Raw genomic sequence first — 26,110 nt, forward strand, 5'->3', positions numbered from 1 at the left:
GTTAACCGAGGCCCTTAGCGGTTAATACTCGATTAACCATAGTGTGCGTCAGGGTTATTTTTAGTTTATTAATTTGACGACCACCATCTCCGTAGTGAACGCGCCTATAGAGAGAAATGCACATCATGGATTACATAATCAGAGAGTAGCCTATTTCTTTTCGTTTTAAATTGTTAAAAGACATTTCAGCTCTGGCCATCTTGCTTTCAGTCCGCGATTAGCTTTTTTGTTTTCTTCATTACAGTTAAAGTAACGTCTGCTTTTCTCTAGTCATTCACAAGTTTCTCACTTCAAACTTTCTTTCTTCTGATCCGGTTTGCACAGCGCGCGTGGCTCGCGCTCTGCTTCTGCCCTAATGCGACTTTTAGTCCAGTGCGACGTATGTTATTTTCCTCTTCATGACGCATATTTTGACTGATGCGACTCATACTCCGGAGCAACTTATAGCCTGAAAAATGCGGTAAGCACTGCATTGCAATACTTGCATTTCGCCCCGTCACTCTCATTTTTAAAGTGCTCCCACGCTTTCTTTGCCCGCTTAGAAAGCTGGTCATGACTTCTTCTTGTGGATACTACCCTAACCCTATGGATACTACATACAGTATTGTTCAAAATAATAGCAGTACAATGTGACTAACCAGAATAATCAAGGTTTTTCGTATATTTTTTTATTGCTACGTGGCAAACAAGTTACCAGTAGGTTCAGTAGATTCTCAGAAAACAAATGAGACCCAGCATTCATGATATGCACGCTCTTAAGGCTGTGCAATTGGGCAATTAGTTGAATTAGTTGAAAGGGGTGTGTTCAAAAAAATAGCAGTGTGGCATTCAATCACTGAGGTCATCAATTTTGTGAAGAAACAGGTGTGAATTAGGTGGCCCCTATTTAAGGATGAAGCCAACACTTGTTCAACATGCATTTGAAAGCTGAGGAAAATGGGTCGTTCAAGACATTGTTCAGAAGAACAGCGTACTTTGATTAAAAAGTTGATTAGAGAGGGGAAAACCTATAAAGAGGTGCAAAAAATGATAGGCTGTTCAGCTAAAATGATCTCCAATGCCTTAAAATGGAGAGCAAAACCAGAGAGACGTGGAAGAAAACGGAAGACAACCATCAAAATGGATAGAAGAATAACCAGAATGGAAAAGGCTCAGCCAATGATCACCTCCAGGATGATCAAAGACAGTCTGGAGTTACCTGTAAGTACTGTGACAGTTAGAAGACGTCTGTGTGAAGCTAATCTATTTTCAAGAATCCCCCGCAAAGTCCCTCTGTTAAAAAAAAGGCATGTGCAGAATAGGTTACAATTTGCCAAAGAACACATCAACTGGCCTAAAGAGAAATGGAGGAACATTTTGTGGACTGATGAGAGTAAAATTTCTCTTTTTGGGTCCAAGGGCCACAGGCAGTTTGTGAGACGACCCCCAAACTCTGAATTCAAGCCACAGTACACAGTGAAGACAGTGAAGCATGGAGGTGCAAGCATCATGATATGGGCATGTTTCTCCTACTATGGTGTTGGGCCTATTTATCGCATACCAGGGATCATGGATCAGTTTGCATATGTTAAAATACTTGAAGAGGTCATGTTGCCCTATGCTGAAGAGGACATGCCCTTGAAACGGTTGTTTCAACAAGACAATGACCCAAAACACACTAGTAAACGGGCAAAGTCTTGGTTCCAAACCAACAAAATTAATGTTATGGAGTGGCCAGCCCAATCTCCAGACCTTAATCCAATTGAGAACTTGTGGGGTGATATCAAAAATGCTGTTTCTGAAGCAAAACCAAGAAATGTGAATGAATTGTGGAATGTTGTTAAAGAATCATGGAGTGGAATAACAGCTGAGAGGTGCCACAAGTTGGTTGACTCCATGCCACACAGATGTCAAGCAGTTTTAAAAAACTGTGGTCATACAACTAAATATTAGTTTAGTGATTCACAGGATTGCTAAATCCCAGAAAAAAAAAATGTTTGTACAACATAGTTTTGAGTTTGTACAGTCAAAGGTAGACACTGCTATCTACTGAACCTACTGGTAACTTGTTTGCCACGTAGCAATAAAAAATATACTAAAAACCTTGATTATTCTGGTTAGTCACATTGTACTGCTATTATTTTGAACAATACTGTATGTCTGGGAGCGCTCTGGCGGTCTATAGGGGTGCTATAGGGGTTCTTTTCGTTTTAAATTGTTAAAAGACATTTCAGCTCTGGCCATCTTGCTTTCAGTCCGCGATTAGCTTTTTTGTTTTCTTCATTACAGTTAAAGTAACGTCTGCTTTTCTCTAGTCATTCACAAGTTTCTCACTTCAAACTTTCTTTCTTCTGATCCGGTTTGCACAGCGCGCGTGGCTCGCGCTCTGCTTCTGCCCTAATGCGACTTTTAGTCCAGTGCGACGTATGTTATTTTCCTCTTCATGACGCATATTTTGACTGATGCGACTCATACTCCGGAGCAACTTATAGCCTGAAAAATGCGGTAAGCACTGCATTGCAATACTTGCATTTCGCCCCGTCACTCTCATTTTTAAAGTGCTCCCACGCTTTCTTTGCCCGCTTAGAAAGCTGGTCATGACTTCTTCTTGTGGATACTACCCTAACCCTATGGATACTACATACAGTATTGTTCAAAATAATAGCAGTACAATGTGACTAACCAGAATAATCAAGGTTTTTCGTATATTTTTTTATTGCTACGTGGCAAACAAGTTACCAGTAGGTTCAGTAGATTCTCAGAAAACAAATGAGACCCAGCATTCATGATATGCACGCTCTTAAGGCTGTGCAATTGGGCAATTAGTTGAATTAGTTGAAAGGGGTGTGTTCAAAAAAATAGCAGTGTGGCATTCAATCACTGAGGTCATCAATTTTGTGAAGAAACAGGTGTGAATTAGGTGGCCCCTATTTAAGGATGAAGCCAACACTTGTTCAACATGCATTTGAAAGCTGAGGAAAATGGGTCGTTCAAGACATTGTTCAGAAGAACAGCGTACTTTGATTAAAAAGTTGATTAGAGAGGGGAAAACCTATAAAGAGGTGCAAAAAATGATAGGCTGTTCAGCTAAAATGATCTCCAATGCCTTAAAATGGAGAGCAAAACCAGAGAGACGTGGAAGAAAACGGAAGACAACCATCAAAATGGATAGAAGAATAACCAGAATGGAAAAGGCTCAGCCAATGATCACCTCCAGGATGATCAAAGACAGTCTGGAGTTACCTGTAAGTACTGTGACAGTTAGAAGACGTCTGTGTGAAGCTAATCTATTTTCAAGAATCCCCCGCAAAGTCCCTCTGTTAAAAAAAGGCATGTGCAGAATAGGTTACAATTTGCCAAAGAACACATCAACTGGCCTAAAGAGAAATGGAGGAACATTTTGTGGACTGATGAGAGTAAAATTTCTCTTTTTGGGTCCAAGGGCCACAGGCAGTTTGTGAGACGACCCCCAAACTCTGAATTCAAGCCACAGTACACAGTGAAGACAGTGAAGCATGGAGGTGCAAGCATCATGATATGGGCATGTTTCTCCTACTATGGTGTTGGGCCTATTTATCGCATACCAGGGATCATGGATCAGTTTGCATATGTTAAAATACTTGAAGAGGTCATGTTGCCCTATGCTGAAGAGGACATGCCCTTGAAACGGTTGTTTCAACAAGACAATGACCCAAAACACACTAGTAAACGGGCAAAGTCTTGGTTCCAAACCAACAAAATTAATGTTATGGAGTGGCCAGCCCAATCTCCAGACCTTAATCCAATTGAGAACTTGTGGGGTGATATCAAAAATGCTGTTTCTGAAGCAAAACCAAGAAATGTGAATGAATTGTGGAATGTTGTTAAAGAATCATGGAGTGGAATAACAGCTGAGAGGTGCCACAAGTTGGTTGACTCCATGCCACACAGATGTCAAGCAGTTTTAAAAAACTGTGGTCATACAACTAAATATTAGTTTAGTGATTCACAGGATTGCTAAATCCCAGAAAAAAAAAATGTTTGTACAACATAGTTTTGAGTTTGTACAGTCAAAGGTAGACACTGCTATCTACTGAACCTACTGGTAACTTGTTTGCCACGTAGCAATAAAAAATATACTAAAAACCTTGATTATTCTGGTTAGTCACATTGTACTGCTATTATTTTGAACAATACTGTATGTCTGGGAGCGCTCTGGCGGTCTATAGGGGTGCAAACATATATTACAACTAAATTCAAGGCACGTCATTGACGCCACTTAACCGAGCAAAATGTTTCACTCGGTTACGCAATTTTTAACGGTTAATCGGTCAATCGGTTAACCATGGACACCCCTAGAAAAAACAAAAAAAATGTTAAAGATACTTTAAAGACTTCCAATTGTCACAGTCACCAGATCACTCACCCTCAGAACTACACTTCCCAGAATTTGCTCACCACCTGCACACACTCAACCATCACCCGCACCTGCCAGCAAATCACCTTCATCATCACACTCTCTATTTAAGCACTCGAGTTAAACCTCACAAGTGTCTGGTCTCATTGCTTAAACATGCAACAGATACTCACCTGAGATAAGGCTGCAACATACTCCGCAAGAACAGAGAAAAAAAGTTCTCGCTCCCAGGACTGCGAGGACAAAATGACGTAATTTTCTTCTCGCAGCCCTGGTTCGGGAGTTCTCGCAGCTTGTTCTCGACCTATCGCCTGAGTAGAACTTCTTTCTTGCGGGTGTCTGAGAACTACTGTGTTATTGGTCATACATTTAGTGTGGCCGTGGTTAATGTGAAGAAACGCTCGGTAAGTCTAAAAGGTAAGAAAAAAAGGTTTTGTGAGAGGTCTTTTTTTATTCCTATGTCATATGCGATATAGCCTCTTATACTATACAGAGGACACCTGAACCCCATTATTGAGGAAATTAAAAGACATGAATAGACAATGGTTTTTTTTTCATTTACCAATCCATTTTTTAAAATCCAAACTTTGTATAAAGATGATTCTCAAAGTTATGAAAGTTTACTTAATGGCTATAAATGCCATTTCCTTTCTAGTATCTACACTCACCTAAAGCATTATTAGGAACACCATACTAATACTGTGTTTGACCCCCTTTCGCCTTCAGAACTGCCTTAATTCTACGTGGCATTGATTCAACAAGGTGCTGAAAGCATTCTTTAGAAATGTTGGGGGATATTCAGGGGTATTCACTAAACCGGCGCAGTCATGTGACAAAAGAACGACACTCAGAGTTAGACCTGAAGATCGACTTGAACGAGAAGACTCAAGAGATGAACTAATCTCTTCTGTTTCCGGTGACTGCATAGTCTTGCCTTTATGGGGCTGGGACTTGATGAAAGAATGACTCAAAGACTCGAGAGAAATAATCTTTTCTGTTTCCAGACGCATGTATTATATAAGGCTGTCACGGCCCAGATCAGACATGATGATAGAACTAATGCCTAGACCCAGAAGTCACAAGTGGTGTAACATTACTAATCTTTCTAGGGAAGAGACGTGATTAAATGTGAAGTGACTAAATAAAGAATGTTTTGGATCGGTAAGTGAGGCAAGCGCAATTAATTCATAATTTCTTTCTCAAAGTTTGGCCATGACTGCATAAGATTATAGTATTTTTTTATTCCAAAAGTACTAAATGTGTTGAAAAAGGTCAAATGTAACATTCTGCTTAATTGAATGAAATGAATGAGATGACTTGAAAAAAGATTTGTTCATTTTGCTGAACGAGATTCAAAGATCTGAGTCAGTAAAATGATCTGAACTTCCCACCACTAAGACATACCCATAAAAAGACAGCTGCTCACAAGTTATTCTGAATACACATAACCAATATATATTTAGAAAGCCAACACTTGAGAGTTTACAACTGAATACTCAGAATTACTCAGACAGTTATAGATAGAGATATACAAGCTAAAACATAAAAATGTAAAATATTTAAAATATTTTTTAATGTATAAAAATAGTATATGAATGTAGTAAAACAACTTATAACTACAACTAAAGTGAAGCCACAAGTGCGGTCATGCTTTATTAAATAAAAATACACAGATAATATTCATATATTATTAGGATGGCACATCTAACAGAAAGAAAGATAATATATTCCTTGCATGAATTACATGATGGCTATTAAGAATCTATGAAAATGTGTCTCTTGAAGACAGATCAGAATTTAATATGATTCAAAACTATAATTTCAGTGTTGATGAAAAACTTTTGGAAAACATTTTTAAGTGAAAACAGTGTTTTCAAATGTATCTGGATTAATGTAGTCTTAGAGATATGAGAGTTTAGAATGTACTTTACATTTGTAAAGGAGCAAATGTAAACGTGAAATTTAAAGTACATTCTAAACTCATGTCTCCAAAGCTACATCTACATTAATCCAAAGAGATTTACAAATGAGGAGAGCAATAAACGCAATCAAACAAAAAAAAAAAACCTTCCACTTGGAAGAATAAAGCTTCCTCGTAGAGGGGGCTCTGGCATTAGCAATGGTCTCCTGAACGTCCGCAGGCAGACCAGCACTCAAGACTGATCGCCTTTGATGGGCCAGACCCACAGCTTCCAAATCTCAGGACGAGGATGCCAGCTCCTGCCCTGAAGCTGTGAAAGCTGATCCTCTCTGACTGGAGTCTCCCAAGGAGGGGAGTCCAGAAGAAGAATCAGCTCCGAGAACCGCGTCTAAAATCAGTCTGGCCAGAATGATGCCACCAGCAGAAGATTGGCCTAGCTCTCTCTCACTCTGTGCAGAACTGCCGGAATCAACTTGATGGGCGGGAACACATAGAAAAGAGCCTTAGCCTCGACCAGGGGTGAGCGAACGCATCCACTCCCAGCAGCGCAGGAGGGCTTAAAGAGAACCAAAGCAGGCATTTGGACAACTCCTTCGTGGCAAAGAGGTCCACCTCTGCTCTGCCAAACCACTCCCAAATTTGGGCTACTGTGAGACGATTCAGCATCCATTCCCCTGACCTGAGCTTCTACCTCAAAAAGAAGTCTGCCGTGAGGTTCAAAACTCCGGTGACGGACTGCCCCGAGGGACAGGAATTTGCCCTGAGCTCACAGGAGACGGCTCGCATGCCTGTCCAGGGTGCGCGACCGTAAGCCCCCTTCTTCGTTACATTTACTCGAGTAAATTTTTTGGGTAACTTGTACTTTTAGAGTATATTTAAAACTGGGTACTTTTACTCAAGTACATTTCTTGTGAAAAAAACTGTACTTTTACTTCGTTACATTCGGTGGCGTTATTCCGCTACTGTCAATGGTAATAATTAATTATATATTTTAAAACAAGTTAATATGACTTCGCAAGTCTCGCGAAACGTTGGAGAGGCTGCTTCGCGAGAGGTGTACGCATCACCCACATATAATTAGCGCGCGTTTAGTCAGATGATGGCCAAAGCAGAGGAAGATCAGGAAGATGTGTGTGTGAGCTATGGGAGGCAGATCACCCGTTCCCTCTAGTTCATGTTTTTACTCCTGGATGTCAATAAGAATAGTTTCATAATGCTATACTGTGTGCACCAAAACAAACTGACATCTCAGCATACAAGAATTGCAGCTCCAACCTGAAAAAACATGTAGCTAGTGGTAAGTGTAACAATGTTGCTTATATTTGAACACTATTAATGGTAATTTGGTAACTATGGGCACTTTTCTCTTATTGTAATACTATTTCACACACTGTCCGAGTGTTTCCAATAATAATGAACACTAGAGGCAGAAAAACAGCATTTTTTATTGTTTTGTTTAACCATAGTCCATGATTTGTAAACAAATACAATTTGAATGTTCGTCTTTTCTTACCTATTAAGCTTGCTCGATAGCTCAGCTGATACAGATTTGTATTTGTAATGTGAAAAACTTGGGAACGAACCCCCGTGAGGGGGTCATGATAAAAGAGATAAAAGACAAGTTCAAAACACAAGCTAAAATTACATGGATACAATTTGTCACATTTGCTTTTGTTAACAATATCGGGTAGGTCTGAACCAGTGTGGGTGTATGTTAAAAACCCAACATAACAAATGCCAGATTCACGCACATGTGTACCGGAAAAAACTAAGCTTTTAGCACCACCCAGTGGACATTTTACTTTGAAACTGTCGTGATATGTAAGTATTGGTACATATTTTATGGTTTGCAAAACCGTTGCCACAGCTATGTTTTTCCCTATGAGACCAGGGTAAAAACAAAACAAATAGATAGCCTAATTCGACCTCTTGCATTTATACACACATCCAGACAGACAACAGTCTGAAGTGATACATACAAATAAAAACAGGATTGTATTTTATGCCTACCTAAAGAATGCATATACTTATAAAAACATAAGAACAAAGTATGTTTTAAACAGAGCTCTGGTTAGCCCAGCACACCATTAATTTACACTGTTTAACCATTAAACACACACACACACGTATGTGTATATATATAGAGGTCTGTGAAAGCTCTAGTCTGAAATTCAGGGTTTTCGCTTCTTATCAATCAGATCGAAAGTAACTAGTAACTAAATACTTGAGTAGTTTTTTCATCGAATACTTTTTTACTCTTACTCAAGTAACTATTACGATTGTTACTTTTACTTTTACTTGAGTAAATATTTCCGTAAGTACTTTTACTTTTACTTGAGTACAGATTTTGGCTACTCTACCCACCTCTGCCCCTTGGCAAGTCACATAAGACACCACCGCCATGTTGTCTATCCTGACAATGACAGTGTCCTGTGAGGAAAGGGAGAAAATGCTGAAGGCCCAGGAAGACCAAAGATCGGGCCCCTACGCGTTTCATCCACCAATGGAATGAAGCAGTCCCAGAGGAAGGACCTGGGAGGATGCAGCCATGAGGCCTAAAAGCCTGTGGCATGTCCCTTCAGAAACATGATTGCCGGGCTTGAAGCTGGCCAGACATGTTGAAATACTGGAAATCCGGGCAGGAGCTCAACGGGCCTTCATTGACACATTGACGGGAATCCAGACAGATCCCTAAAAAGGTGGTCTGTTGGGACGGTAGGAGAACACTCTTGTCGTGTTCACCCTTAAGCCAAGGGAACGGACGTGGCGAAGCACAGAGTCCCTGTGAGCATTCCCCAGCTCCTTGGACTGGGCCAGAAGGAGCCAGTCGTCCAGGTAGTTGAGTATGCGGATACCCTGGAGCCTCAGCAGGGCCAGTGCAGCATCCACACACTTTTTGAACATCCTTGGCGTCAAAGCAAGGCCAAAGGGGAGCACCTTGTTCTGGAAAACCTTCCCTCCAAAGGCAAACCTGAGGAGCTTCCTGTGTCGCTGGATGACCTGAATATGAAAATATGCATCTTTCAGGTCTATCGACACGAACCAATCCCCTGCACGAACCTGAGCAATGATGGACTTCAACGTTAACATCTTGAACCTCCCTCTGAGGAGGGAAAGGTTCAGAAGTAGAAGGTCTAGTATGGGCCGTAGACTGCCGTCCTTCTTCAGAACCAAGAAGTAACAGCTGAAAAATCCTCGCTCTAATCCGTAGGTGGGACGACTTCTATCGCTCCCTTGAGAAGGAGGCAAGACAGTTCCTCTTGTAGTACAGAAGCCTCTGAGGCGCTGTTTACTACAGTTTGGAGGACCCGCTGAAACAAGTGGGGTTGCGGCAAAACTGAAGTGTGTAGCTGAATCGTGCGTAGCACCCAGGGCGATACTCCTGGTAGACGTTTCCACTCTTTAACAAAGTGAGAAAAGAGGAAGCGGAGTAGTGAAGTGCAGTGGGCATACCTGATTTAGGGTGCCGAGCTGGATCTCTGTGGAAGGATCGTCCAGCCGCAGAGCCTAAAGCGTCTCCTTTCCCTAATGTTGGAGTCGCACAAGGTTGAGCCGACCCCGCTGCTCGAGGCGCACTGGGTGGCGAGTGTGAGGGGGGTTGGACTCGGAGAGCGGCCGAGGGGGCGGGCAAAAACCCTTGCGAGGTCTGACCCAGCCCTGAGCATCTGGCACGACTCTTCCTCCTGACCGAAGGGTCAGGAACGACTAGGCAGAGCTGGAGCAGAGGGCTTACTGCCAGGCCGCTTCATCTGAAGGTATTGATGAGGTCTTTGGCGTGGAAAGGGGCGACCACAAGCTCCCCAAACCGTGGCAGGTGGGGGATGACTCTGGTCACTCCTAGATGACTCTGGTCACTCCTACTTCCGGTATGAAAATACTTTTTGAACGGAGGACGGTCTCTGGGCTGGGAAGGGGAGGGGAAGTGCTAGACGACTCCCTCGTTCTTCTAGGCATGAACTGCCTGAAAGCCGCCGACTAGGACTTGGCTGCTCTGAACTTGTCAACCACAGTGTTGACAGCCTCACTGAATAAACCCTCCTGAGAAACTGGCACGTTGAGGAGGAAAACCTTCTCGTAATTTCAGTTAGGTTTAACCACAGCCACTGAGCGTCCAAGTGCTCAGTAGCTTGTGCTCAATAGCCAGTAAGGCCAAATCCATGTGGCCATACGGAGCTCCTTTACAGCCTCGGCCGTAACACCGCCTCCCTTGTCAATCTCCTTTAGAACATCCGCTTGGTAGGCTTGGAGAATGGCCATATATGGAGGCCCAAGCCAGCCTGACCAGCCGCGATGTAGGACTTACCGATTAGAGCGGAAGTGGTCCTACACGGCTTAGAAGGGAGGATAGGGAGACATTTTCAAGTGTAGGCTGAAGAAGGTGAAAGATGAGAGGCTAGTGTATCCTCGACCGCCGGAATGGCGGAATAACCACACAGCAAAATCTCCAGTGTCAAAATCTTGGTGTTAAGGACTCTTAGAGTAAAGAGTTAATTTTCTGGTGTTGAATTAACACTGCTAGTGTAAACCGCACTCTCTGGCTGGTGAACATATTCAGAGTTAAATATCAATAACACTGACAGAGAGTATAGTCACATCCGGGAAATTTTGGCAGCGGAACAAGCTCAAACTTTTTCTCACAGACGCCATTTTCTTTGCCTCGCGATGCGTAACATCAAGGAGGGGAAACGCTGATATTGCGTGTTTCATCCTATGGTTCCATCTCATTTACGTATCCATTTTATAGCATTATATTGTTTTATAACTAGTTATGTGTACGGTTAAACAGCTCTCATAGAGGCATTTTCGTTGACGTGATTCGGACGGAGCAGACCAGGCGGGTGCTTTTTCACAGGGAAACGCCGTAAGTAAGTGTTTTAGCTCATTTACAATATGTATTTTATAAAATGTTTATTTAACGCAATATTTAAATGCTCTGCACGCTTAAACGAAACAACCTTTCTCACATGCGGCATTTTCTTTGACTCGTGAGTGGTGACATGGAACTGACGACGAGGAGGCGGGTGCACGCCGCTTGCAGATTATAAGGGAAACTAAGTAAAATAAGTGTTTAGCCTAATTTGCAACGTGTTTTTTTAATGACGTCGTTTAACGATATCTAACGCTTTTAAAACGCGCCTAAACCTTTCTTACAGACTAGGCTTGTGACACAGTTGAGACACGGAGTGTGCTTTTAACAGAGAAAACACCTAAAGTAAGTGTTCTACACATATAATAATCTGTATAATTGCTGTATAATTATGTATTTATGTCTTGGAAAAATCACTGGCCTCACTGGTGAAGCAGCATCAAACGGGGGTTTCTAACATGCTTTCTCTTCCCCGTTATAGTTCATTCACCGAACTGTAGTCTTATTGCACTAACGTTACTTAATCTTTGTGTATGATTTTTATTGGGTAGAATTCCAGATTCAAAGACTCATATTACTAACAAAGGAAAGCTATTTTTTTGCGAAATCAAGTGACAAAGTTTTAGGCAGGATTGTTTTTTGAACTTCTAAAAATGTTGACCTAATTTGCTTTTGACCTGTCTCTGTCTTAAGAAGCATCATGTTCATCAGCTGCATCAACATTGATTTTTGACCACCCCCCTGGACTGAAACCAAGGCTGACAGATGACCATGCTTTCGGTTCTGCAGCAAAAAGGTATGTTTAAGGTATAGAAAACTGTAGTGCTTTTCTTGGCAGATTATTGGTAAATATCTTTAAGCACAGTTATTGATCAATAATATTTATTTACAATAAAGGACAACTAAGGCAAAAAGTGCATGCATCCCTCCATGGATGCTGGATCTTATACACTAGAGATCAACAGTGTGAGAAAGAAAAAGATCAATGTCAGTGTCTATGGTGATGCACTTTTATGATGATAGATGCACTTTTATAATGGATGCCTGCACTTATGATGATAGATGCACTTTTATGATGATAGATGCACTTTTATAATGGATGCCTGCACTTATGATGATAGATGCACTTTTATGATGATAGATGCACTTTTATGATGATAGATGCACTTTTATGATGATAGATGCACTTTTATGATGGATGCCTGCACTTATGATGATAGATGCACTTTTATGATGGATAGATGCACTTTTATGATTGATAGATAGATGCACTTTTATAATGGATAGATGCACTAGAGTCTGTGTTTAAAACTAATGAAACGTGTATACTTTAAGACTGTTTAAAGTATTTCTTTATCCTCAAACTATATTTTGCTCATTGCCAGCACACCTACCATATGACTGAAAAACAGAAGAACAACTCCACAAACTGCAGACCAATACCCTTGAAAGTGTCACTATTATTGGAGGACCAATACTTTTAGAATGGGTAAGTCATTCTTTCAGACTAAATATTTATGCAAAATGTAGGCTAATTATCACTAACTTTTGGTTAACGTTTGGATATGCCTTCATGTTTAAATGTATTGTTTTTGCTGTTTGTGTTTTTAGGAGAATTTCTATGATGCAGCAAGTAAAGGGTACCTGGCTTGGTGTTTGGAGGCTGTACAGACTAGAACCTGTCTGGAGATGGTACGATTTAACATATAACATGAGAGAATCATGGCCACAAATATCACATTTGTTGGTATTTGGCTAATAGAATTGAGTCAAACTAATTGTTTTCATGATTTGACAGGTATATATTTTCTGTTTGATTTTAGACTCAACAGATTGGGAAATCACCTGCCCCCAACATCACAAAGTCAGGAAGAAGGGAACAAAAATCATTCCAGCAGATGACTAGTAAGTGAGATTTCTTAAGGGTTAGTTCACCCAAAAATTAAAATTCTGTCATCATTTACTCACCCTTATGTCGTTGGACACCCTTAAGACCTCATTCATCTTCAGACACAGATGAAGATATTAGTGTTGAAATCTGATGGCTCAAAAAGGCCTTCATTGACACCTATATCATTTCCTCTCTCAAGACCCATAAAGGCACTAAAGATGTCGTTACAGAGCCCATCTCACTACAGCGGCTCTACAATAATTTTCCGAGGTGACGAGAATAGTTTTTGTGCGTAAAAAAAAACGCTTCATTAAGCCTCGGCGCATTTTGAATCATAGACAGTCCATGCAACTACCACTTTCAAGCCACAGAAATATATAAAGGTACATCATTAAAGTACTCCATGCAACTCCAGTGGTTTAATATACATTTTCATTAAACTATGCAAATGCCATGTTTGCAAAAAAAAAAAAAAAAAAAAAAAAAAAAAATATATATATATATATATATATATATATATATATATTTTATAAATGGAGTTGAGATTTTTTGAGCAAATAAAGCACTTGTTTCATAAAAATGAGGTTAAACCCATGGAGTCACATAGATCACTTATGATTTCCTTTGTACCTTTCTAGGCTTTGGAAGTGGAGGCTGAATAGGCTGTAAATGAAAGGACAGAAATTTCTTAGATATTATTAAAAATATGGAAAAAAAGATGAAAAAAAGTCTTACGGGTTAAGAACAACATGAGGGTGAGTACTTAATAACAGAAGTAACATTTTTGGATGAAGTAAGCCTTTAATGTACTTGGAAATCAGTCAATTCTAACCAAAATAGTTTATTGGTTGAGTCACCAAAGTCCAAGATGATTGAACTTTTTGCACCATAAACTTACTGTATTTATAAAATACAACTAGTATTAATTGTAATTGGTCTGGTATTGTGTTGTTTAGGGAAGCAGGATTCCAGAGAGTTGGATCTAGACAGCTTTTCCTGCTCTGCATATGAAACCACAACTGAACTGCACTGTTAGCAACTGGACACAACTGATCCACAGATATCCTGCGACTGTTTTTTCATCTGCTGAATGTTGTGTTGACTCAAGTACTGCTGTTCTGTTGCAAAGTTGAAGGTACTGAATCAACTTCACTGGCACAGGACATATATTCACTGACATGCAGGACTTGAAGTATTACACACTTATAAGCAGCTTTAATAGCTTATGAAAGAAATGCATATATTATGCCTTCATCATTTATTTTAAAAGTTAACCTTCTGTGATGTAAATGGACTTGATCGTAAATAAAGAACTGTGTGTGTGTATATATGTATGCATGTATGTGTATATATATATATATATATATATATATATATATATATATATATATATATATATATATATATATATATATATATATATATATGTATATATATATATTAGTTGAGTAGATTGATTTCCATTTTTCTGAAGTCTTAGGTCAACACCAGAACAGTGTGGAATTTTAACTCTGCCAGTGTTTTCTACAAAGCTGCACTTAACTCTGTAAGAGTGTTGTTGTTATCTGCATTGGTGTTAATATTTTACTCTATTAGAGTTTATTGTAACACCGAGTTGGGTGTTGTGAGAGGCAACACTTTTAAAAGTGTTGAATTAACACTTTGCGGGTGGTTCCCATATATACACTTTTAAAGTGTTGAAATTAACTCTATTGGTGTTGATTTCCGGATTTCAAATTTACTGTGCACGCTCCACAGAACCAACGAGGTTGGTAAAGTCAGCCTTCCGCATTGGTAAGGCGGATGAAGAAAGGCTGCTTCCAGGATCTGGAGACCTCATTGTGCAGATCACTGAAAAATGGCAGCTTCCTTCTCACTGTGCGAGCGCTAGCACCACTCAGAAATCTTTTATTGAGCTTAGAAGATTGCGATTCGTGGGGGAGGGAGAGGGAGGGAGAGAAAGAAAGTCCGTCCAGTCACACTAGACATCCTCAAGCTCAACATCCGAACCCCAGGCTGCAGATCAGAGCCAGGCCTAGGCCGCCTCGGGCATGTGACGGGGAAACCGGAAGATTCCTTCTCAAAAAGAGCAAGCCTCGAACGGAGGGTTTTAAGAAGGAGATTATCGCAATATCTGCATTTCGAAGTGTCCTGAACCGCTTCACGCGCAGGCAAGGCCCATGCATTTAACCCTCTGGTGCTCTTCGGTCATTTCTGACCGAAAAATTTTCTGTTTTAAAATTTTAAAAATCCCAGCTTCATCAGAATGATATGAAACTTGGTGACTTTTTTAGCATTAGGTATGTAAACACACAAAAAAATTGGGGTCATGATTCGAGCATGCTAATTGGTCATTAAAAAAAAAGTAACGTTCATTGTCTTCGGTCATAAATGACCGACCATAGGAAATTAATGGGAAATCGGCAAAAATACAAAAATTCTCTGAATATTTGTGTGTACAATCTACAAATCGGCCACAATGCTGAAAAAAGTACACAGCAGTAAAGGGGTGACACTCTAAAACATCAAGAGTGTGATACTGACACATCCACTCACACACACGCACACACACGCACACTTATACACACACACACCTATGAAAAATGTAATCAATGAACCACATTTAGAATTTTTAAAAATCACAGCTTCATCTGAAAATTATAAAACATGGTTACTTTTCTAGCATTAGGTATGTAAACACACACAAAAAAATTAGGGCATTATTCGGGCATGCTAAGTGGTCATAAAAAAATTACTTCCACTTGTGCTCTTCGGTCAAAAATGACCCCCATAGGAAATGAATGGGAAATCTGCAAAAACACAAACATTTGCAGGATATTTGTGTGTACAATCTACAAATCGGCCACAATGCTGAAAAAAAGTACACAGCAGTATAGGGATGACACTCTAAAACATCAGGAGTGTGATATTGACACATCCACTCACATACACACGCACACACGCACACTTATACACACACACACCCATGAAAAACTGAACCTATGAACCACATTTTGAATTATTAAAAATCAAATCTTCGTCAGAATGACATGAAACTTGGTGACTTTTCTAACATTAGGTATGTAAACACACACAAAAAATTGAGGGCATGATTCGAGCATGCTAAGTGGTTGTAAAAAAAATACTCCCACTTGCCATAGGAAATGAATGGGAAATCTGCAAAAACACAAATTCACAGAAAAAAAATCACCATTTCTAAAAAAAAGTAATAATATAAAAATAGTATTTGATTATTTATATATATTTATTCAAATCCAGCTAAAAAAAAATATATTTTTTTTATACTTTTTTTTTTAAACAGGCCTAAAATATAAATTGAAAGAATGGTAGGCCTAAGGATTATTTAGGACATTATTTACTTATTCAGGAAATTATTTACTTACTTAGAAAATTAATGTTCATTGCACTTAAATAAAAAACAAAACAAATGTAGTTAAAGTTAACACAAAGTGTCTAAAAGCCAAATGAACACACTTACCTAACAAAACCAAATATTTTTGGCTTGATATGGCAGTGAGAACTGGCCTTAATACAGTACCGGTATGTAAAACGTAACTTTGAGATTCCCTATTCTTGTCTTTATTTTTGTTTAATTTGCACATTTGCTGTGTATTATTAAATATATAGTTCACCTCGAAATTAAAATTGTCAGTAATTAGCCTACTTTCCCTTTTTCCTAACCTTTATGACTCTCTTTTTGATGGCTAACAGGAGATTTTATGTATAATTGTCTTACTCACCATTCACTATTCAAAGAATAAAATACATACAGGTTTGGTTTGGAACAAAACGAGGATTAATAAATTATGACTTTGTTTTGGGAATTACCCCTATCATAGGCTTATACTTTTTTATATTTTGTGAATAAATACAATGAGCAATATGGGTCAAAGACATCACAATTTTGGTCTCCGCATCAAATTAAGTTTAAAAAGGTAATTTTATATACATAGAAAACATATTAAAGTAGACTCTTTACTTGCATTTTAACATTTCAAATAACTTTTATCAAAATATAATGTCCACCACATATGGGGGAAATAATGTTCCAAAGAGTAAATTTGTCATTCAGCATAATGGTCCAGACTGATTTTGCCATTACATCTTTAAATAAACAAACAATACCAAGTTAAAAATATATATTTATTTTCAAATGAGTGTTGGCTGTTATATTAAAATGACTATTTCTTTTTTTAAGTATTTAAATAACCCTGGGGACTTTTGTTCCAAAAATTCAGTTTGTAAGAGATCATTCAGTGCAACAAGATTAAAAAGCCATTCTGAAATCATATTAAAAAAACAGATGTTTCTCAAACAGAAGGCTGCATTCTACAATCTCAGCTGCCACATCCTCACCGAAGGTCATCTCAATTTTAAGGGTCCTTGGAAGGCAACCTTGATTTTGCTTAATTCGGCCTGTTTTGTAGGATGTGTCAGATGTATCTTTCATGGCCTTATCACCCACAATCCTTTGTAAATTCATGAACATAAACTGACGAAAAATTAGTTAGTACTGAGCTTTTCTGAGATTATTATGAAATGTATGACAAAAATAATGTTTTCGGACATGAAAGCAAAGATGTTATCTTTTTTTTGCTGTAAATGAATCACTAACACTAAACTGCCAATAATTTTAGCTGCTGGGAGACTGCAGACGGCTGTCATTCACTGTATTGCATTAATAAAAAGCAAGTTAATATAAAGATTTGTAGTACAAAGTATTTGTCCAAAATCAAGTTTTAATGGTATTTTCACTTTGTGACCGCAGGAGTAGGCACGTGTGCGTGACGTAGCCATGCGTACTTAACTAGACCATCTCATTCTAGTATTTAATTGCTGAGGAGGACACTAGCCTACAAGCCTCTGAAGAACTGGACTGGGAAGTACACAGTCTCAGTAGGGTACAGCCTTCCATTTAAGAAGCAAACATAGTCATTCGACCGTCAGTGACATCATCAAAAGCCACCACCTTTGTAGCGCCAAAGTCATGGCAAACCACCTGAGCACAAGAAATTGCGGTAGCTAGATGTAAACAAAGCACGGCGGACCGTACGGTGCTTAATGCTCATTTACAATAACTTTTATCGCCAAAGGTGCTTACTCCTTGTTTATTTTAAGTAAACGGAGGAGAAAAACGTTGCAGAGAAGTAGGCAAGAAAACACCTTTTATTTTACGTTATTTGTGTATTTGGAAATGTATTTTGTATTAATTTAATAATCCGTTGGGGCTGCAATTGTTGTTTCGCGGCCTATGTGACGTCAGAGCTTGTAACTGGGAGTACATCGATCTAGTGTGAGTTCACGGGTTTGACGGCTGTTCCAGTGCACTTTCACTGGTAGAAGGTAGGGCTGAGATAAAAAAAAAATCAATTTAATTTAAAAATCGAGTTGGTAGGTCAAATCGATTCATATTTTCAAAAAATGATTTTTGAAAATATTTTGTTGCTAAAATACACTTGTTGCTAGACCAACGCATCTGGTGATAGTGTATGTAAATATTAAATAGCAAAAAGACTATGGCTACGAATCCTGAGTGTCCTGCGTGTGTGTGTTTGTGTGAATGAATGACGTGACAGTTTGCAATTATTTTGTTTTAAATGGGAGGCAAAAAAAAAAAAAACTCGCATCTGTAAAATTTTTTTTGAGTTTTTTTATTTAAAAAAAAAAAATTCGCCCAGCCCTAGTAGAAGGTTGGAAAAACATGGGTTACGGGTAGCCTGGAATGCGGTAGTTATAAAACCATGTCATTCAGTGAAATGCCAAAAAACACTTATATTGTTACTTTTTTTTATTGGGGGGGGGGGGGGGGGGTGTTGTGAATAACTGTGAGTAGCTTTACTGGTCAAGCTCACTGTTTGATATAGGTAGCCAGTCAAAGTAGAATTTTCGTCATTCAGGGTAATGTTTTTTTTGTCATCCATAACACTGAATGACAGTATCCAGGCCCTTAGCCAGCTAAGTAGAAGTTTTTATTTTTTTTATTTTAAACTTTACCTTTTTCAGTCCCATATCCTTTTTGTTTTTAATTATGAGGTTCAAATACTTCATTTTGGTGACTTTTTATTCACTCATTTTATGTTGGATTGTGCTTGTCAGCCGGTTTCTCAACAGGCTATTTTTTGTGCATTAAAAAGCAAAACTGAGTAAAACCTTTCTCTATGGGGCGGACATTTTGGTCACCTGAGCAAAAACATTCTTTATATCAGAACTGTACAGCATATATGTAAACACACATATATTTAACTTTTAACTTTAATGTGCCATTTCTATTTTATTTAACCCCTGATGTAACTTAGTGATAGATTATATTATTACCCTCATAAAAAACACCCCATGACATGTATTAGGATAGGGGGGTTTTTCAAGATGGCTCCTTGACTACACGCGTTTTGTTGAGCTCCGCAATCCTAACCACTTAAACTAACTTTCCTAAATTTGCAAAGTTAATCTTGAAAGTAAACTAATCTTAATTTTACACTGATTCGCCAAAACCTCAATGGGAGGCTCAGGAAAAAGGAAAAGTACTGGAAAGAAGGCTGAAAAACTCGGAAAGTCGGTACATGCCAATATGGCTAGTAAAACTAGCAGCGGATCGCAGGAGACTGACTCATCTGTTAAAGCATCTTCGAGCGGCTTGTTTACAAGCAGTTTTCACGATTATCTCAAACAGGACAAAGAGCCAGAAGAATTTATGCTGGCAGAGGAGGAATTCCCATCTCTCCCTGAAACTCCTTGTAAATCGCCAGTCCCCAAACAACGCAGGGTTGTTGATAAAGATACAACGATCATCCTCTCACAGATCTCGGACCTTTCTCGGCTGGTACAGGACAGATCAGACGCACTAGAGAAGTTGGTGGAAAGAAATTCAAGAGTTATAAATGAAATGAAAGAAGAAGTAGGTGTCAACACAAAACAAATCACCGAGTTAAAGGAAACGATTGAGTTTATCTGCACCGACGTCAACTCTATGAAAACTCGACTGAAACAAGCCGAGAAGCGTGCCGAGGAGCAAGAGAGACGTCTAACGTTGCTGGAGGGCTATTCCCGCAGATGGAGTTTAAGGATGCAAGGGCTTCCAGAGAAAAAGGAAGAGGATGTCCGTCGTGAGATCATCAAAATATGCCAGTGCCTCCTGCCGCATCATAAAGATAAAGTTCCTGACGTTGTGGACGTTGCACACCGTCTTGGTCGTAAAAAACCTGGTGGCAGCATTCCCAGAGGAATTATTTTTCAGTTCACATCACGATTCTTCAGGGATGCCGTGTGGCGTGCTGCGAAAGACGCAGATTTTCTGAAGAACAACCACCTGAGGATCACAGAGGACTTGTCCCCTGCCGATAGAGAAAGAAGGATGAAATTATGGCCAGCTGTAGAAAAAGCACGTAAGGAAAACAAGAGAGCTTTCTTCGTTGGAGGCCGTGCTTTTGTAGAAGGTGTGGAGATTTCTCCACCCACTTGAACTACGAGGTATGCCCGACCGTTATTGGAACTGAAAGACGATATGTTTACAGCCTCTCTTAGTACAATTGTACGTTTCATTATTTTGTTTAAAGGCTTAACTGAGTCTGTGACTCCAGCCCAAATGTTTTTTTCTTTTTCTTTTCTGAATTTATAAAAGAGGTGACATTACAAACAACAACAACAAATTATTTGCAGTAAAAAGAAAGGTATTCTCATTTCCTTTTTTTTCTTTTCCCCCTCTTTTTTAGGGGTTGAAGAAGATATTTGATTTTATTGGTAAATGTTTAAAGGAGGAAGTGAGATATATATTTTTATTTTTTTTTAAAAAGGGAAAACAAAAAACGAATCTTTGCATTTAAAGGGATTGCTGTTCTCATCCTGGTACACACTTGTTGCAACAGTTTAAGATTTGCTATAACTTTTTATAGGAATCTTCTGGGTTAGATTGTGTTTTTAGATTTGTGTTTTCTGTAGGTTTTTTTGTTTATGTCTTTGTCTATAGTTTCTCTTAATTGTAGAGGGTTACGTAACATTGTTAAGAGGAAAGCAATTTTTTTGTATTTGAAGCACCTTAATACAGACTTTTGTTTCTTACAAGAATGCCATTCTGATATTCAAGATGTAAATTTTTGGAGGTCGCAATGGGGGGTTGATTTATGGTTATCCCATGGCACCACTCATTCTGCTGGAGTTTGTATACTGAAGAATCGATTTAAAGGAAAAATACTAAAATCTGACTGTGATACTTCTGGACACTACATTTTACTTGCCCTTGAAATTTTAAACGCAACCTGTATTATTATTAATGTTTATGGTTTCAATTTACAAAGAGAAAATAAGACCTTCTTTGACAATTTAGGTGATCGTGTAACTCGCATGTTAGCCATATATCCTAACTCTTCTCTAATCTTTGGAGGTGATTTCAATGTCGTCCTGGACAGTAGGTTAGATAGATGGCCTCCTCAGGATGGAAATTCAAGTCCTGATTATGTAATTACGTTTTTGGATAAATTCTCTTTAATTGATACATGGAGAAAATCTCACCCATCACAACAATGCTTTACATGGAGCAATAATTCTTTATCTAGTCAGTCCAGGATTGATTTTTGGCTTACATCTAAGGATTTGGATAATATTGTTACTGATATAATACCATCCCCATTCTCGGACCACAAGGCTATTTCAATTAGTATTCCTTTTAGACCTTCCGCAAATCGGATTAAAAAGTCTGGGTACTGGAAATTAAATAATTCAGTACTTCAACATAATGGAATAATCACTGATGTGGAAAAAATAATCCTAACTTACTGGAATAAAGCTAAAGTTGAAAAAAAATATTGTAGCAATTGGGAACTTTGTAAATTTGAAATAGGAATTTTCTTTAGGAAATATTGTAGTGAGTTGGCAAAAAAGAGGAAAATAGAAGAGGATAAAACTCTGTTCAAAATATCTAATTTGTTATTCAAACGTGTAGAAGATTTATCAGAACTCGATAAAGCAGAGTTTACTGTGCAGAAACTTAAACTAGAGGAAATTTACAAACAAAAGGCAGAAGGAGCTTTCATAAGATCTCGAAGGAAATGGCTTGAAGAGGGGGAAAAGAGCTCTGCTTACTTTTTTAGACTTGAGAGGCAACAAGCAAAAAATAATTATATTGAAAAATTGAGGATTAATGGTAATATTGTGGAGGACCCTAAAATTATTGCAGATTTTTGCTCTGAGTTTTATAGTAATTTATATGCATCTAATTTTTGTCAACAATCTACATCTGAGTTTTTTGAGTCCCTACATAATATGAAAACGATTAGTATTGAAGAATTCAACTCATGTGAAGCCCCAATTAGTTTACAAGAAGTTACTGAGGCCATTAATTCTTTGAAAAATAATAAATCCCCTGGAACAGACGGCTTAACTGCTGAATTTTATAAAGCATTTAGCAAGAGTTTAGCTCCTTTCTTATTTGAAGTATTTACAGAGAGCATAGAAAGAGCCTCACTTCCTCCGACTTTGTGTCAAGGACTTATAACTTTAATCTCAAAACCAAATAAAGACCCCTTATTAATTGATAGTTGGCGGCCAATTACATTGTTAAATAACGATTATAAAATAATTGCTCTGATTTTATCAAAAAGACTAAAATGTGTTTTGAATAACTTAATTGATGAATGCCAATCTGGCTTTCTGCAAAAAAGACATATTTTTAATAACATACGACTAGTTTTAGACATTTTAGATTATTCTGACTTTTTTCCCAATGATAATTTTATTCTCTTCTTAGATTATTATAAAGCGTTTGATTCCCTGGAGCATGAATTTCTGTTACAGACTCTTCGTAAAGTGGGATTGGGTGACTTCTTTTGTAGATCAATTAAAATGCTTTATACCAATTGCAATAGCTCTATCAAACTCAGCAGTGGGACCTCTCCTAGATTTTCTCTAAATCGGGGAGTCAGGCAAGGATGCCCAATCTCCCCGTATTTGTTTCTAATAGCCACAGAACTTCTAAATTTGTATATCAGAGAAAGCTCTTTAAAAGGAATAACTGTTAATGGGACTGAAGTGATAGTAAGTCAATTAGCGGACGATACTGTTTTATTTTTAAAAAACGCCTCTCAGGTTGCTGTAGCATTAGAGACTCTTGAGCCCTTTTCTAAAGCCTCAGGCCTTCGACTTAACATCAACAAATGTGAGTTACTTCCAGTTGGTAATTGCCTAGAATCTTTAATTTGTAATATCCCTGTAAAAGAGAGTGTTACTTACTTAGGAATTAAAATAATAAAAGACGATAAAATTAGATGCTCCTCCAATTTTCTTCCAATCATTGAGAAGACACGTAAGGTGCTTAATCATTGGTTACAGCGAGATCTATCACTCAAAGGCAGAACTCTGCTCACGAAAGCGGAAGGCATCTCTCGATTATCATATGCTGCTCAATCAATGTCTGTTGACAAACATACTTGTAAATTAATTGACAGCATGTTGATAAAATTTTTGTGGAAAAACAAAATCCACTATATTAAGAAATCCGTAATTCTGAATTCATATAATAAAGGTGGTCTGAATTTTATCGATTTTGGCTCTCTAAACGGTAACTTTAAAATTAATTGGCTAAGACATTATCTACAAAATCCTTCATCTATTTGGAATATAATTCCTCGGTTTATTTTCTCAAAGTTGGGTGGGTTAGAATTTCTTTTAATGTGTAATTATAAAATAGAAAAAATTCCAATTAAACTCTCTAAATTTTACCAGCAAGTACTTGCTACCTGGAGACTTATTTATAAACACAATTTTTCCCCTCAGAGTTTTCTCATCTGGAATAATGGCAACATTTTACATAGAAATAAAACTTTATTTTTTCACAATTGGTTTAGTAACGGGTTGTTATTAGTGAATCAGTTATTTAATACTGATGGAACTTTGCTTACGTTTGAAGACTTTGTCTCAAGATATAATATACCTGTTACTTTAAAAGAATTCATGATGCTTACTAAAGCCATACCTTCAGGTGTACATATGCTGTTCAAAAGCGGTATGTGTACATCAACTCTCTCTGTCTGTCCTCCTGGACCTGAACATACCTCAGTCGGCTCTATTTGTTTCTCTGGGTTAAAACCGAATAACCATAAGATTAGATCCTTGTTTCTTAAAGAAAATATTTCTACTCCGCCTGCCATTTTTTACTGGAACAATATATTTAACAATATAGACTGGTCTCAAGTTTGGTCACTACCTCAAAAGTTTCTCCTCACTAATAAAGTAAAGGAAATATCATTTAAATTAATTCATAGGGTTTACCCTACAAAAGAATTCATACAAAAATTTAAAATTGATATCGATTTAAAATGCTCTTTTTGTGAAGGCTACACAGAAACAATTTCTCATTTGTTTTGGTCTTGTCAATATACTCAGGATTTTTGGAATAATGTGAAGGCCTTCATTGTTGATAACCTTTTAAAAACATTTTCTTTATCTTATAAACAGGTGATTTTTGGTTATTATATTAAAGAACACTCTTTAAAGGATGTAAACTTTATTATACATTTTATTTTATTTTTATGTAAATTTCACATTCATAGATGCAAGTTTACAAAGGGTAAACCTCTTTTCATAGTCTTTGAAAAAGAAATTAAAATGTATATAGATGTGATGTCAAAATCTAAAAATAGTAAAGCAGTTAAAACAATTAATATATGCTCCTCCTTGAACATTTTCACAGAAAGGGAAAGTATTTAGTGGTGCTTACATGCAGAATATATTCTCAATCTTATCATTGAATTATAATACAAATGCAATGATATGTATAATATATATATGTAAACTAATGATTATGTACCCTCTCTTGTTTTTTTGTTTTTGTTTTTGTTTTTAATATGTTTTTTTGTTCTTTTATGTTGAGGCATGTGAAATGTGTCTTGTTATACAATGATATGGACCTTTGTACATGCTTTTTGTTGACAATAAAGCATTAAAAAAAAAAAAAAAAATGTATTAGGATACAGCAACGGTTGGAGTTAAAAATCTTCATTTGTGTCATAAACAGAAACTGGATAAAATGTAGGTACAATCATATGATGAAATGCTGTATAAATTATCCACATGTTCATAGATATGTTAATTATTTCCTGTGCTGTGTTTTTGTTTTAATATGTTTTTGTTTGTAATAGGCCTAATTAACATGTTTAATAAAAAGAATTAAAAAAAAAAGATCTTCATTTGTGTTCTACTGAAGAAACTAACACACCTACATCTCGGATGCCCTGGGAGTAGTAAACAGATAAACATACAATTTTCATTTTTGGGTGAACTATAATACATTTTTATTGGACATTTTTATTGGGTGTCTTCTGTAAATCATGGTAAAAAATGTATGATAGTCATTATTTTTTCCTCAGAAAAATAAGATATAAAATTAAACAGGACATAGGCTACGACTTTACATTTAGTTATTTTCCTGTACAACACCTTTATAGATTTATTATTTTATGCTAGAAACCTCTTGTCTTTAACCCATAGCCTATAGACATCAACAACAAAGAGACTGCCGACGTGATAAAAACGTCATGTTAACGCGGTTAAAATCCGTCCACAACCTTAAGAGGATATATTTAGCCAAAGACATACTCACCATCTATCAGGCAGATGAAGAAGGTAGGAAAAAGCAACGTCACTGAAACTAACGTTATATTCCAACAAAGGCAATGAAGCATCGTTGCCAGCCACCCCAACTACAACAAAAGCATTCGTGGATACGATTGGATAATTCAATCTTCACCCGATCATACTTGAACAGCATGCTGGGTTTGCTTTTACGTAATTCATTTCAACAGCCTACATCGACTAAGAAATACGAATTTTGCTTGTACAGAAAAGACTAGCTTCGCCATGGTTTTTTGGTTCCGAACATGGCAAGCCGTTTTAGCATAAAATACACCCAGAGCCGAACAGCCCTATCCACAACTTTCCCGAACTCTGACCTTTCCCATGATCGCTATGGCAACGTAGAACAAGCCGGTAACGAACTTCCGGTTTACGTTAGTTAGGCTTGGCTGTTCCTATGAACCACACGAGAGT

The 26,110-nt window shown here is 37.8% G+C and overlaps 1 protein-coding gene across 3 annotated transcripts in view; it reads right to left on the bottom strand.

Moving 5' to 3' along the window:
* The window catches only part of si:ch211-141e20.2 (nectin-1), a 46,600-nt gene extending 20,742 nt beyond the window's left edge, over nucleotides 1-25,858 (bottom strand). For all 3 annotated transcript variants that reach the window (XR_010904998.1, XR_010904997.1, XM_067443390.1), the window contains exon 1: nucleotides 25,665-25,858. Coding sequence is in view for 1 of the 3 variants with exons in the window: in XM_067443390.1 (XP_067299491.1) it covers nucleotides 25,665-25,746 (82 nt within the window). In the remaining 2 variants the exon portion in view is untranslated. The remainder of the gene's footprint in view (nucleotides 1-25,664) is intronic.
* Between the last annotated feature and the right edge of the window lie 252 nt (nucleotides 25,859-26,110).

The sequence above is a fragment of the Pseudorasbora parva genome, chromosome 5 (genome assembly GCF_024679245.1).
Source record: "Pseudorasbora parva isolate DD20220531a chromosome 5, ASM2467924v1, whole genome shotgun sequence".
Lineage (NCBI taxonomy): Eukaryota > Metazoa > Chordata > Actinopteri > Cypriniformes > Gobionidae > Pseudorasbora > Pseudorasbora parva.